The sequence below is a fragment of the Gouania willdenowi genome, chromosome 9 (genome assembly GCF_900634775.1).
Source record: "Gouania willdenowi chromosome 9, fGouWil2.1, whole genome shotgun sequence".
Lineage (NCBI taxonomy): Eukaryota > Metazoa > Chordata > Actinopteri > Blenniiformes > Gobiesocidae > Gouania > Gouania willdenowi.
The window spans coordinates 25,190,654-25,206,402 of record NC_041052.1 but is presented as its reverse complement, the minus strand read 5'-3'; the positions used below and the strand labels follow the sequence as shown (position 1 = coordinate 25,206,402).

The 15,749-nt window shown below is 38.4% G+C and overlaps 2 protein-coding genes across 2 annotated transcripts; both read left to right on the top strand.

Annotated features, from left to right (window-relative positions):
• The first annotated feature begins 448 nt into the window (after positions 1-448).
• Positions 449-1,893, top strand: LOC114469884 (immediate early response gene 5-like protein). The gene has a single exon (XM_028457771.1). The coding sequence runs from the start codon at positions 610-612 to the stop codon at positions 1,474-1,476; it is 867 nt and encodes a 288-aa protein (XP_028313572.1). The 5' UTR covers positions 449-609; the 3' UTR covers positions 1,477-1,893.
• Positions 1,894-4,333: 2,440 nt separating this feature from the next.
• Positions 4,334-15,574, top strand: LOC114469231 (carnitine O-acetyltransferase). Its single transcript, XM_028456507.1, has 14 exons — positions 4,334-4,552; positions 6,657-6,926; positions 8,785-8,903; positions 11,443-11,496; positions 11,587-11,752; positions 11,825-11,999; positions 12,079-12,257; positions 13,865-13,965; positions 14,045-14,164; positions 14,244-14,366; positions 14,444-14,579; positions 14,656-14,718; positions 14,802-14,939; positions 15,032-15,574. Exons 1-14 carry the CDS (start codon positions 4,523-4,525, stop codon positions 15,245-15,247), a joined length of 1,890 nt encoding a protein of 629 aa, XP_028312308.1. The 5' UTR covers positions 4,334-4,522; the 3' UTR covers positions 15,248-15,574.
• The last annotated feature ends 175 nt before the right edge of the window (positions 15,575-15,749 follow it).

Sequence of the window (15,749 nt, the reverse complement as noted above, 5' to 3'; positions counted from 1 at the left end):
CCCTGTTTAAATAAAGGTTAACTAATAAAAAAAGAAATAAACTGTCCTGTTTAAGATCCTATTAGTGAGCTAGTTACATTTTGTTTTTCCAACTTTTATTATGCTGTTGTTTTTTTCATGAATTCGTTGGGCTTGAAGGTCATTACTGCTTATTCAGATTCTTCTTTCACATCTTCCTTCCACAGCGCTGTTCAGTCCGTTACTTTATCATATAAACGCTCATTCTGAATAGCACCCAGCTGTTCCCTCTGCTCCACATGCACAGTACAGTGTGGTGATGCTGGTCCACACACACTGAGCTTTGAAAGGATCAGTCCACACTGACTGAGATGCACTGCTGGAGCCTCTACGTGCATTTTCAATGAGGCTCGTAGTGAGATTTGCGTGTAACTGAAGCACCGCCTCCCTCCCATTGGACAGTCTCTGCGAGGGCGTGGCGAGGAAGATGAGAGCCGCAAACCCATGTCCTTACTGGGAAGACATGGAGCGCTATGGACACATTCTCCGCGAACCCAGTAGGAATCTCAACTAAAGAGCAGAATATTTCTTCCAGTGAGGAAACAAACCATTTGAGAGACCGGGAGTAAAGAAAGGGTGGCCCGGGTGAGGATGGAGTGTGCATTTGACGCACAGAATCTCATCTCCATTTCTTTGAGGAAAATCCAAAGCTCCAGGACGCAGAGAGGAGGCATCAAGCTCCACAAGAACTTACTGGTAACGTACGTACTGAGAAACGCCAGGCAGTTTTATATGAGCAAGAACTTGTGTCAAACGCAAAGGACGCATCACTACGAGGATGTGGCTGTAGTCCGCGACAGGCAAGAATACCTTGAATTAACAGGGAGCTTCACGGAGTTGTCTGATGACTTCTACTGTAACTTTACTGGGGTAGAGTCGGACTCCTGGCACTGCGGAGTGCACCAGGCTGCAGAGGTGGCGCACCAAGACGCGTCTGCCTGCGCAATGGTTTCCCAAAGTGACTCTGACCTTATGGTTTCCGAATCGTGTTGGAGCTGTGTGGAGAAGTCCTCCTGGGAGCTACCTATCCCAAACACACAAGCCAACCAGAAGACCGTCCTGGACTTGGACACGCATGTGGTGACTACTGTCACCAACGGATACTTCCACTCAGACTGTTGCGCGCAGCACAAACAGCCGCAGGGCGCGCAATGCTACAGTAAGAAGAGAAAGATGGACACAAGTTTTCACATTGTTGACCCAGAGTTTTATCTGCCAGACTTTGGGCTGGTGCCCTTTAAGAGGATGAGAACTGATGATGAGTCCCATTCAGGCTCAGAGCAGCTGGACAACACAAACATCTCTAACCTCATCTCAGTTCTGGGCTCAGGTGGACTATCTGAGTTTGTGAGTTGGCAGCAGACGGACCTTGAGCAAATATTCACCACACAGACAATTTGTTTAAAACACACACTGTTAACAGGCAGTGGGTGGACCAGAGCCATCGAGGCATTTTGACTTGTATGACTGTTTTCTAAGTGTATTGTTTTAATTATTATTATTATTTGTGTTTAAATAAACTATGACACAACATGCAGTTTTCTCTGTGCTGTTATTGGAAAGCATTGTTGAACTGTGACTATTTAAAAGAAGACAAAAAAAAAGACAAATACACTCTACTTTGTATCTCTGTACAATTACATCTGTCTAACTGCTCCATACCACTTCTTGACAGAGTACAAATTACCTCTACTTTTTCCATTAGTTATTATTATTTTATTTTTATTTTTTTGTATTTTATTGTGGTGGTTTTAGTGGATTCAAACGCGTTGACGATGTTAAACGAGCGCCATCATGTGGCAGAGGAGATCTGTACAGCCTCATCATGCACCAGCCAAACGCAGAAAAGCGTTCTGTAAATGTTATATTTATATCAGGGCCTGCTCTAAGGAAACAATAAAATAACTTTATTTTAAACATGCGTATGCTTTTGCTTTTACCCCCCCCCCCCCCCCCCCCCCCCCTCCCTGCAACGTGTGTAAATAAATGTCTTCATGTATTAGTAGGTTTTTTCACCTCACCTTGGCATTAATATTACTATAATTTGTGTTAAATAACTTATATGTTAAAAAAAAAAAAATAAAGCATAGGCAACAGAGATAGTGTGTTTTAAATCTAATTGGAGTAGTTCACTTGGTAGTTTTTATTTATTTATTCCATGACTGGACATAAAAATATTTGACGCACATACATGTAAAAAAAAAAAAAAAACAAATGTCTTGGATGCTGGCAATGGTGTAACGAATATAATAATTATTGAAGATTGTGTATATTAGTTGCATCCAATTTTGTTATATTTACCATTGTATCCCACCACATTCCTGGGTGCACTACTGTGCATACACGAGTGCAACTTCTTGACAGCAGATGCAGCTATAGTAAGGAATACGTGAATGGCATAGCTGATGGTTCTTAACTAATATAGTAACTATTTACTCTTTTCTGAAATGTGTTTAGAATGAAAGAGGTTTAATATTTAATGTGAAGTTGTTAATAAAGCTCCTTTATATTGTCTTTACCCATGGATTGAGACTGAGATTGCATCCTATAGGATCATCCATCAGCATTCTCCTGAGAAGCAGTGCAATTTCCAGCCTGTGGTGGCAGCACTGATCCAGATTAATATTCATGCTGCACACACATAATACATAATTTACCTAAAACTAGCCTATGCTTCTTGTATACACGGCCTGAGTCTTGTATGGCAGAGATGGGCAACTTCCATTACACAGTTGGAGCCACAAACAGTGTTAATTTTGTTAATTTAGTCTTTGTCTTTTGACTAAAATACTAGTTTTAGTCCAAATTTAGTCATGGGGACTATTTCAGTTATATATTCTGTTCAACTAAATGACATTAAGATTTTTGTCGACTAAATTGGTTACAGATGTAGTCGACTAAAATATAAAGCTTAAGAGTTTATGCATTTTATAAAGATTAATTTAGCATTTATCAACCTGATATGGGTACTTTTGATTGGATAAACCTTTCAGAAAAAAAAAAAATAAATAATTGACATATCGCAATAATACAGATTTAGAAAAAAGAAGGATTTTGTGTATTTTTATTGCAGTTTTTAATTTGTTATTTATGTTTTTCATTTTATGAGTTATTTAAGTGTTTCCGTGTATTTGTGTTAATGATTTGTGTGTTAACTGTGATTTTTGTGTCTTTTGTTGTTCTGTTCATTTTTCTGGATGTTTTGTAGTCATCTTGGTTGTCTTTGGTTTGCTTTGGCATATTTTCAGACATTTGTTTTTAAAGTAACGTCTATGCACACTTTTAACACTTGATGGCGACATTGTGGTACTTTGCCTATTTTAAAATTGAATTTTCTTTTTTGTTTTGATAGAAGGATTTTAGGATCTTTATTGTAAATTTGTGTACCCTTCCTGTTCATTAAATTAACAGAATTACATTTTGTATCCGAGTCTTCCGCAAACCTTTAATCAATATAATGAATGAATACATTTAATATAGAAGCGTACAAAAACAACTATAGAGCTCCACCACAGTTCTGCTTTTGATGCTAAATTCACTTTTCATCATAAGTCAGTGTTGGTTGTCATACATTTAGAAAGCGTGTTAGTAAGTTAGTACGTATGCGTTTAAAAGTTTGCTTTGGATTAAAGAAGGAAAGCAGCAGATTTAGATTTTGCATTTTGCATTACACATAATGCACATTTTTGTGATTACATGTTTTTATTTGGTATTTTATTTCGATAAAAAAAAAAAATGTATGAAGACTAAGAAAAAAAAGGTAAATCCCATTATTATTATTGTAATATATTACTGTTATGTCCTCTAAATATCAAATGGATTTCATATACAACATGGATTGGTATACTTATTAAATAATCAATGAACTGCACCAATAAACAGTATATAACTATACCATATACATCATCAACTTTATTACAATACATGTAATGCCAATTACTATTATAGAAATGTATATTACCACTATAAATATATTATGACAGTTCACCAAATGCATGCATATTATTAACAAATAGTAAATAATTGTATATATATATACAATATTTACATTGTATTTGATAATTGATAACAATCACTATATTCGATATTCATCTATTGTTACTACATGTATTTCTCTACCACACTGAAGAATAAATGAACCACAGTAAACACACTTTGCTTTTTAATCCATTGGAGGAACCCATTGAACATGTTATTTAACTGATTATCTAATGGTGATTAGCCTGTGTGTTATTATATGATATGATGTAGTTGTTGTGAATGATAATGCTAATGATAATGTGTGACATTGGTTTTCCAGGCTGTGTTTGCGCTGTGGGTCCGAGGGGGGGCGAACAGCTGAGAGCAACAAACAGCTCTGCTTGTCCTTGAGACATGACTGCAGCACCGACCCGTTACCGTGTGTTTACCAGAGCAGACACAGACACAGACACACACACAGACACAGACACAGACACACACACAGACACAGACACACACACACACCGTAGCGCGTCTGTCTGACATGATGTTGGCTGTTGTTGTCAGAGCTGTGGTGAGTCTTTCTGCTCTTTCTCAGCATGTCGTCTTGTCGGGACGAAAACATTCGCAGTAACGTTACGTTAGCATGTGAAAGGGGGAGGGGCGATGGCGTGGGGGACACGACTGTGTTATTCCCGTGGGCTTCTAATCAATGCATAGCCTCCATATGTGTGTTATTCACTTCAAACTGTGTCTTTTCATCTGCTGCACTGTGGGACATCTTGCATAATGTTAGCCTAGCATAACTTAACTAAATGCGCATGCTGAGAAAAGCACATGTTCCGACCATGTTGCAGAACTTTAGTTGTTACACAGAAGCTCTCTGTGTTACATGTGCTATTAATGTGTTTAACATATGATAATTGTAATAATAATAGCTGATAATAAGGAAACGGCCGATCAAGAACCTGAATTAGTTTTATTTTGACAAGTTCAGCCGGAAATCCCTCTCTGTCGTCCCATTAAACTTGGTTATAGTAGTACACTTTACACAATTTAAACAAAAAAATATATTTTAAAACATTTCTCTCTATTTAGAGCATTATTTGCTGTCACAGGTTACAAAGTAAAAATAAATAAAAACCGATTAGTCTGTGTGACTAATTAAAAAAATGCTTGTCAAAGAAAACTATATAAAATTAAAAAACTAACCTTTTCTTTTCTCTTCTTCTTTGTATTATATTGTTTTAATGTATTGCACTGAAAGTGTAAAGTGTACTTGGGTGGCCTGAAAGGTGATTTTTAAATATAATGAATTATTATTATTATTATTATTGTTGTTGTTTTTCAATACAGAGACTGGATTGATGTGATCAATACGTAAAACCACATAGTTACTTGAGTTCTGATTGGATTTTGTCCCATATGAAAATACAGTTTAGTTTTTATTACAATACATAAATAAAAACATTTTGATATTGTAGGATGGCAAATTATTTAAATTTTTTTTTAAAGCATTCACTCTTATGCTCTATATTTTATTTGACTATATCTGTAACAGATTTAGTCGCCTGAAGTTCTGATGACTACAACGAAGTTGCATTTTAGTCAAAAGACTGACTAAAACTCATCAAAATTTGCTGTCAAAATTAACACTGTTATCGAACCCTCCAATCCACTGAGAAATGGTTTGACTTAAACTGGTGATTCTCAACTGGTCGGTCGGGACCCAAAAGTGGGTCGCGGACATCTGGTCAAAAATAAATAAATACTCAATGTCTCATGTTAGACTTGTCTTTTATTTTGAAAGGCATGCTGTGGAATGTACGTTTCACAGGAAAATAGACATAATGTTTTTTTAAAACAAATGTACATGTGTATTTTTAACAGCTATTTATAAAAAAAACTACATTTGGTCTGATTAATTGGCTCACGAATTAATGACCGTGGCAAAATGTGGGTCCCAGGGTGAAACCAGTTGAGAACCTCTGACTTAAACAACTTCATTTGAACTCATTACAATTGTTGCTATATTCACATTAATTCTGAGTTATAACATTTCATTATATATGATAATTATCCATTGTCTAGGTAATGAAACCCGTACAGAGTAATGGGGGTGCAGACAGGTCTCCTCCCTGTGTATACTGGTTGTAGCTGCATGTCACAGTTTAACTGTGTCAACCTTCTATTTATAAGCTGGCAGAGGCCTCAACACTGGGTCCAAACAAATACATCAAACCTTTCATCAAGTCGTTTTGGTGTCAGTTTCCACAGACGGACTCTTCATATTGCAGTGTTAGGTACTTCGAAAAATAATTACAAATGTTGTTTGCATAGCTTTTGTTCATTAGTTACCTCACTACATCTCATCACATGGACTCTTCCATGATTTGATTGCTTTAAATGAATGAGGCGACACCTCAGTACTTCTGATATGATCTGCAACGTTAACATCTCCCACAGTATTTTGAATCTAAATTAATTGGAAAATATGATATGACAATAATTGCAGGAAACAAGGGGAAACCTCTGTATGTGGATATGTTATCTATAGTTTAGGTCTGTAAAATGATGCTCGGTTTAGGTGAGACTAAATAAAAGCTTATGATCATCCAAATTCCTCACTTGCACAATTTATTTGGACTTACTCTCATGAATATTTTTATGTCTTTTAGTTGCGACCAGGCTTAGGGAAGCCGTGCCGCCTGGTCAGACCAGTGATTCAGATCCAGGAGCGATCGCTGGTACATCAAGAGGGTTTACCAAAGCTGCCAGTGCCTGAACTGAAGCAGACATGTGAGCGCTACCTTAATGCTCTGAAACCCATTGTCAGCGAGGAGGAGCTGGAGCACACCCAGGAGCTGGTGCAGGAGTTCCTGAAGAGTGGTGTTGGAGAAAGACTTCAGAAGGGCCTGGAACGACGAGCACGCAAGACGGATAACTGGGTATTTCGTTTCAGCATTATTCACTCTTCTTTGATTGAACACAGTGGCCCTCATTTATCAACCTTGCGTGAAAACGAGTGCAAATTTGAGCGCACATCACGTCGTACGACAGGACCAACGTGTGATTTATGAAACATTCGTATTTGACCAATCCCAGTGTACAAATGATAGGATCCTGATAAATGCGTAAATGCGGCCGGTGAATTCGATCGTCATTAACATGTTACGCCCTCCTGTTTTGGAGCCCACTTAGGTAAAACAAGAAAAGATACTTTTTCAAGATGAAAACCAGCATCCTCACATCTGAGGTCGAGCAAAATAAAGATTTGCTTTTTGAACATGTGAAAACTGGACTTAAAGGGACCATACATAGAATTATTGGGAATTTTCAACTTTGAAATATGTCTAAAATACCTAAAATCAAAATTCAAAGTTCTTAGGTAACATGCCATATGTGATTTTTTTTTTAGATGACATAGTTATACAGTATATACATAAATAAATATTGCCAGCCCGGCCAACCTGTAGTACCTTTTTTCCACTGGTGGGGTGAGTATAAGCCCATTTACAGCAGAGCCATCCATGAACTAGGCCATCTCGGGCGTCAAAGCCTTTTTCTGTGCGCAGTGTCTTTATACAGTTTGATGTAATGTTCACTAGCGTCACCGCTGTGTACAACTCCATATTTTCGGCTTTTAGTAATCTGTTAGGTGAAATTTACGTCGGTAGATAGATCATTTTTAACATAAGGGCTAAATATATTGACGTCACTTCCTTTTCGACTATTTTTGATGTTTAGATTTACATCAATAAAACAAATATCACACACAAATACTATTGTTTCTTTATATTTATGTTTAATCATAATAATAATAAATGAAAACTTACAATAACAAAAAATAGGTTTTATCCTATTTAAAAAACAAAAGCAAAACAAAAAAAAACCGTCACAGGTAATATGCCACCTGGTGGTGGCAGAAATTGCTTGCAAATTCTATATATGCATATATCTCCTTTTAAAGAAGCTCATTTAAACGTTATGTAAAGGATCAGCTACTGAGCAGGTGAAGTCTGCCCCCCTGTGGGCAACTTCTCCACAGAGATCCTGGAGAGACACATGGATATGGTGTTTATGTCGATCTCACTTGTCCGCACTTTAGGCAATAAACATCCTTTAAAAGCCTTAAAAATGACTAAACGTTGCTCCTTCCGTGTTTATTATGCCTTTAGCCAAATTTCACCAATAATTCATCACATTACTGGTTAAATACTGCAGCACATTTGCAAAAGTTTAAGGAACTATCGACATTTATAAGCATGAATGAGGTCCTATTTGGTACGTACAGCTTCCAGTGATGTGCTGTACGGAGGAAATAGGATTGGGTAAACCAATGCACTCTTGCTTGGTAGCAGAGTTTATTAGCGGGTTATACAGTATTCCATAAAAGGAAAACCAAAAAAGTGGTATCAGTGAAAACGAGGGCTTTTTTAAAACTCATTGTATTTAGTTTCATTATTTTTAATAATCTGTTTAGATCTGTTTTGAATGTGTCTCTGCTTATGCTTAAATGGCAGCTTAGGTTTGTTAAATACTTTGTTTCCAGTCTCGGTCAGATTTTGCCATGTTGCGCTTCACTTCCATGCTCTCAGATTTATGTAAACGAGGTCAGACCTGTTGTGAGATCTCATGGTAGCATTAGATCTGATAAATACCGAAGCTTGTGTGAACATGGTCGGACGCATGTCGTACGCTCAGATCTGAACGTATGAACGGTTGATAAATGAGGGCCAGGGTGATGAGTTTGTGGGGAGTCTGTCTGTTCTGTGTTGTGCTCACCCATGTCCTGGTTTTCTGTAGCTGTCCGAATGGTGGATGCAGTCTGCCTATCTGGACTGCCGTATGCCCGTGGCAGTTTACACCAGTCCAGGGGTTGTTCTTCCCAGGATGCATTTTCACGATCGCCAAGGACAGATGAGGTCAGACACCAGACCAGTTAAACCTTGTCCAACAACCAATCACAACTTTATTCCTGCACTCTTGAGTTTCTTTAAGTGTTTGCTTCATCAGTATAAATTACATACTTGTAAGTGCAGCCTTTAATCTAGTATAAATGTGATTTATCTTCTATTGAAGTACAGTGTGAATAAGCTATTGTAAGTTGGATTTTCGAGCTGACCTTTGCACAGCCTTCTCTCTGCATGCGAGCTATTTACAGCCCAATGGCCGCTAATGCCATTGCTCAGCTGTTTTTGGCTACTGGGAGTGAGGAGGACTCGCATTGAACATGGGTTTCCCTTTGATACATAACAAGTTTACTGCTTCAAGCAATGCTCCATACTAGGGGTGTCCCGATCCGATATTAATATCGGATATTGGTCTGACATCAGCCTGAAAACAAATATCGGATTCTACCGGACTGCATTTAAGATCTCCCATATATATTATATTATATTTATTCAATTGTAGAATACTGTAGATATTATGTTGAAGGTTAAAATTTATGTAACCAATAATAATAATAACAAATGGGTCAGTTTTTCCTCATACTTACTGTTGCTGACTATTGTTCTCTGTTTGAGTAACATCACTTGAACAAGCCTTTTCTAACATTCCACACTACAAAATATGTAATAAAAATATGTATGATTCGTGCTGATATTGCATCGTATCGAGAGCGGCATCGCTCAATACCAAAGGCCACAATATTGGTATCGTATTGGAAGTGACAAAGTTGTATCGGGACATCCCTACTCCATACATTCAGAAGTTCTGTGTAAACTATGGACTGAATCATGAGCTGTTTAAAGCATATGTAGTTTGCAGTAAGTGAACACAAAGATCAGAGACAGAATAACTGTAATAGTCCGGAAGCCTCTGGAAGCTTTTGTTGAAGGGGTCAAACATTTGGCAAATCTCCAGGTGAATGCCAAACCTGCACACCACACAACACTGGATTATTGCTTATTTATAGCTCATTTCAAAACAAATACACACAAGTAATGTATAAAATGTTTGTTGGTTTGATGCAAGATAATAATAAATAAATACCACACCCTCACTCACACTGGACAGCAGTTTAAAACCCTGGTGTTTGTCTGACCCCAATGTGATGTGTGTTTGCATGTGATAGATATTTCTTGTGTTTGCCATACATTTATATCGCTTGTTTGATATTTTAGTGTACTGTTGCATGATAGAATAAACTGCATAATGTCGGTACAGAGTGTCAATAGTGTGGAGTGGGACAAAATATCGATATGGCGAAAATCATTGGCATTCGATGTGTGATACCAAATTCAGTATGTTGGTGCTAAATATGGATATTTATTGAGAAGAGAAGACAGTGGCACAAATATTAGTTTGCTGAAAGATGGGTGGGTACACTTTGACAAGGGCACAAACTCCACTCACAAGGACTTGTACATTTATTTATAGTTAATTTGAACAATAATTTCCAACTTTTGCTAGTTTAAGTGAGGGCATGTTGTTACAGTATGGACAGGTTAGTCCATTGTTTGTAAACGCAGTGTTAAAATGGCATTAACATTATTAACTTGTGTTTGCTCCTCCTTTGCGAGCAACACACGTTGCATTGCGTGAGTTAGAGGAGATGTTTACTGACACTGTAAACTTGTTTAGCTCAGTGTTGAATTGCATGGGACTGCAATAGGATGCATCCATTCAACAATGTAATTACTGCATAACTACATTTTATCATCATTCTAAAGATGTTGATGCTCTACAGCGCTGTTAATCCACTTCTAAAAAACTTGCTATCACTACCCTCTGATGAATTAGCTAGCTGTGCTCAGGACCCCACAAACACATTCACGCTTGCAGGTCCATGACACAAACACACGGTGGTAATTCATTGAACACACACACACACACTCACATTATTGTGTATGTGTACATTCATTCACCCACGAGCGCCCACTCACTGACAATCTCACAGAAATATGTGGAAACTTATAACAGATACAAATGCATCATAGTTATTTTAATGTCTGGTGTAGTAGTTATTGATAAACCTGCTGTCCTTCCACATAAAAGATGACATAGTAAATATGCATGATGGGGAGTCAAAGTTGGAATGATTCTGCTCAAAATGAGACACACATACATACAAATATAGCAGAAATATTGGTATTGGCGACAAAATTGTGCAAAATCTGCAACTTTTTTTTTTATCTTTGAAAAACTTTGAATCAAGTATTAATATTCTCTGTTACATAAACGTCACCATTGTGCACTGCTGACTACCTTTCATTGTCTTACATGGACTGAAATAATCAGCTCAGTCGCATAATGATGCATAAATAACTGCTACCATTTGGATCTAGATTTGAATGTACTTAGTGACAGACTACAGTATAATTCACAGTTGTTGATAGATATATTCTCTTGTTGCATGTTTTGTTCTTTCTTCTCATCTTTATTTAGCCCAATTATTATAAGGACCTTTCTTGTGATAAATTGATAAAACTGAAAACCATGTTTATGTTTTATCCATAGGTTTGCTGCTAAATTAATAGCTGGTGTTTTGGATTTCAAAAAAATGATTGACACGTGAGTTGTCTTCAACAAATTTACACATTTGATAAATGCAATGCCATAAACTTAAATCTTAGATGAATAATAGTAAGCTCTGTGTTGTAGTGATACTCTGCCTGTGGAGTATCTGAGTGGGAAGCCGCTCTGCATGAACCAGTATTACCAGATCCTGTCTTCCTGTCGGATCCCTGGACCAAAGAGAGACACTGTTGTAAACCACGCCGCAGGAAAAGCGGTTCCTACTCACATCACCGTGGTCCACAACTTTCAGGTACTTTGTGTGACAATACTGGTAATTCATTGGTGGCTTTGTGGCTCAATGATTCTGTTCTTTTCTCCTCAGTTTTTTGTCTTGGATGTGTACAACAGTGATGGCTCCCCTCTGACAGTCGATCAGATTTACATGCAGCTGGAGAAGATCTGGAACTCCTCTTTGCAGACTAACAAGGAACCCATCGGCATCCTTACATCACAGCACCGCAACACTTGGGGAAAAGCCTACAATAACTTAATAAAGGGTGAGACAAAAAAGAAGCGTTCCGATGGATGCATATCAAGTACATCCAGGATAATAGCAATTTCTTGTGTTTTTTACAGACAAGACAAACAAGGAGTCTGTCCGTGCGATCCAGAAAAGTATCTTCACAGTCTGCTTAGACGCTCCCATGCCACGAGTTTCAGATGATCTGTATTTAAGTCGTGTGGCTGCGCAAATGCTGCATGGAGGAGGAGCTCGCTGGAATAGCGGCAATCGCTGGTTTGATAAAACACTACAGGTGAGTTTAGAAGTAATCACCAATCATACTAAACAGTAAATGTAAACATTGCAATGTTTGACTGTTTGAATGTTTAAAGCTGCTTATTTTTATCAGATAAAGTGTATGCCTCATAGTTTATTAAATCCAAGATCATTTACTCAATAAAAAGATGTCAAAGGTTGAAATTGTCACTCAAAAGTTGGTTTTGATATTGTCAGAAAAATTTTGAACATTGCATTGTGGGATGTGGAGTCCCATTGACAGATGCATAGAAGTGTTTTTACTTCATTCATTCCATGACCAAAGTGGCTTTTCTGATGTTTTCATGGATCGAAAGTTGCATTAAAACAATGGCGGATGGTTTTTTACACGCAAAGATCCGAATCTAGCAGAAATTGTCTTTCGAAGTGAGGTGATATCACTGGGAATACTGGGAACAAAATTAGTGTCATGCGAATCACTCTCCTTCTTGTAGGGGGAAGAAACACAAGAAATCACGGTAAGCTGTATTCAAAATCGCATACTAATGTACTATACACTACACGCTCAATGAGTATATACTGTCTACTATATATTATAAGTATGATTAGGATGTTGACCGTTCCCACTGAAGTATACTTCCTAGTTTCCCAAGATGCATTTAGAACCTTCAGTGACAAAACCCAGAAGCACACTGAGGCTAAATATCTCTGTTGATTCGCTACCTTTGAAAGTTCTGAAAACACTTTAAGCGAGAAAGTGACCAAGTAGAAAATCAACATGTGGTCATTTCATCCATAAAACTCGCGGAAAACACATTTCATGCCGACATTTTGGAGATTATCGAAGATGCGCCATTGTGCTACTGAATAACTTATTTACAAAAGGGTTAAAAACTATTGGAAGACAGTTTTGAAAAGGGGATGTTGTGAAGCAAGTCCCAGGATGAATTTACATTCCAGCACGACTAGTGTGTATGACTAGTGCGACCGTGACTCAGGTGGTAGTGGGTCGTCTTCTGATCGAGAGGTTGGGGGTTCGATCCCAGTACCTGACTATGTGTCGAAGTGTCCTTGGGCAAGACACTGAACCCTAAGTTGCTCCCAGTGGCCGACTAGCGCCTTGCATAGCAGTCCCGCCACCATTGGTGTGTGAATGTGAGAGTGATTGGGTGAATGAGCTGATATGTAAAGCGCTTTGGGACTGCTTCAGTGTGGTGATAAAGCGCTATATAAATCAAGTCCATTTACCATTTAGTGTGTATGACTAGTGTGCCCACCATGCATACTTAGGAAATGTCCAGATGGAGTATACATCCGGGTATTTCTTGCATAATAACTAATGTGAATGCACTACATGCTGATTTTGATGTTAGACTTAGTGAGTAGTACATTAGTGTGCAATTTCAAACACAGCCCAAGAATGAAGTAAAATGACTACTATTCATCTGGCTAAGGGACTCCACATCCCACAGTGCAATGCTCAAAACTTTCCCAACTTTGTCAATAACAGAATGTTTCAGATCAATCCAGATCAAACAAAATTTTCAGCGACAGTTTCAGCAAAGAATCTCGGAGCCTACGCTATGTCTTTATCTGATTAAAAATCATCATCTCCAGCAGCTTTAACATTGAAGTCATTTTCAGTTCATCGTTAGTGAAGACGGAACATGTGGACTTGTGTACGAACATGCACCTGCTGAAGGTCCACCCATTGTCTATCTCATTGACCATGTGGTCAAATACATGTGAGTCTCTGTCTGTCAGTAGTTAACCGGTTTTCGTGGATGAATTTGAGTAAATCGGTTGTTTCAATGCTGTCAACAGGCACAAGACCGAGTTTGTCCGTTCTCCCATGGTTCCACTTGCAATGCCTCTGAAGCTGCGGTTCAACATCACAGCGGAGGTCAAGAGAGACATTGAGAAAGCCAAACAAAACATGAACATGTATGTAAACAGCTGCTGTGTTCAGCTTCAGTCTCCGGGGTACAGTTTAACTTCACTATTCTTCTTTTTGATTTGTCAGAATGGTGCATGACTTGGATGTAAAAGTACTCATGTTTAGTCATTATGGAAAATCCGTGCCAAAGCAGTACAAACTGAGTCCAGATGCCTTTGTACAAATGGCTTTACAGCTCGCCTACTTCAGGTATGAAACCTCTTATGTTGTGAAGAATGACACAGTGTATGGACACAGCACTCTTATATCTTGTTTTTAAATAACAGGATGTATAAGCTATGTTGCTCTACGTATGAAAGTGCATCACTGAGAATGTTTAAATACGGACGGACTGATGGAATACGTGCAACCACTGAAGATTCACTTCAGTTTGTCCAGGCGATGCAGAACCCAGCAAAGAAGGTATGACTAAGGTTTCAGGGATTTCTTCTTGTATGTGCAACATGTTGGATGACTGAGCTGTAAATGTTTTCAACAGAGCACAGAGAGGTTTGCCCTGCTGCAGAAAGCTGTTCAGACACACAAAGAAAACACGTACGATGTAAGAGCTGCAGTTGAAGAAGAAATATTTTATAACGGTATTACTTGATCTCATTAAAGTTGAGTTTTTCCAATGTTTTTCAGGCCATACATGGACAGGCCATAGACCGACACCTCCTGGGGCTGAAGAGGCAAAGTATTGAAGACCTGACCTCTATGCCTGAGATATTCATGGACACCTCCTATGCTGTGGCTCATCATTATAACCTCTCTACCAGCCAGGTGGGGTTCCGCAAAGCAGCATGTGTCTATTATTATTGAGCAAATAATGATGTGTTGTTGTCATGTTTGTTTGCTCACACGTTCTCATCCAGGTTGGCTCAAAGACAGACTGCGTAATGTGCTTTGGTCCAATGGTACCAGATGGCTACGGAGTGTGTTACAATCCCATGGATGAGCACATCAACATTGCCATCACAGCTTTCAACAGCTGTGAAGAGACTAACGCTGCCAAGTTTGCCCGCGCTGTGGAGGAAGCGCTGCTGGACATGAGAGCTCTCCTGGAGGACTCGGCCACAATGAAGCAGTGATTCGGCTCTGGAGCTTGGCATGTCCATGTCTGTTATCGAACAGCGTCGCTGGCAGAGCGCCACATTGGCGTCTGAGAGCTTAGAGGAACCATGTTTCCAGAGAGGGGTTGTGGGAAGTGTGTGTGGCTATTATTGCACTGCCTTTGAGGTGAAAAGATATATATTTTATTATCTTGGATTCAATAGCTTAATTCAGATTTTAAAGGACTATAGTTGAGGGCCAGTTGCAATATTACAAACATGTCTTTGTTTATACTTGAGCAGTTTCTTGTGCAATGTTCAGAATGTTTTTGTTCCTGCTTGACTTAAAGAGTTTTAGTGCTTTGATTTGTTTCATATTTATTTCTTTTTTTATTTATTTGCACTCATATAGAGTAACATGATGTCAAGATAACAAAGAAAGGATTGTGAAGGAGAGGAATGAAGCCTAATGGCTTATAAATATCCTCCCCTCAAAAACACAATTTATAAAAATTTCTTAAAAAAGAAACGGCAAAGAACA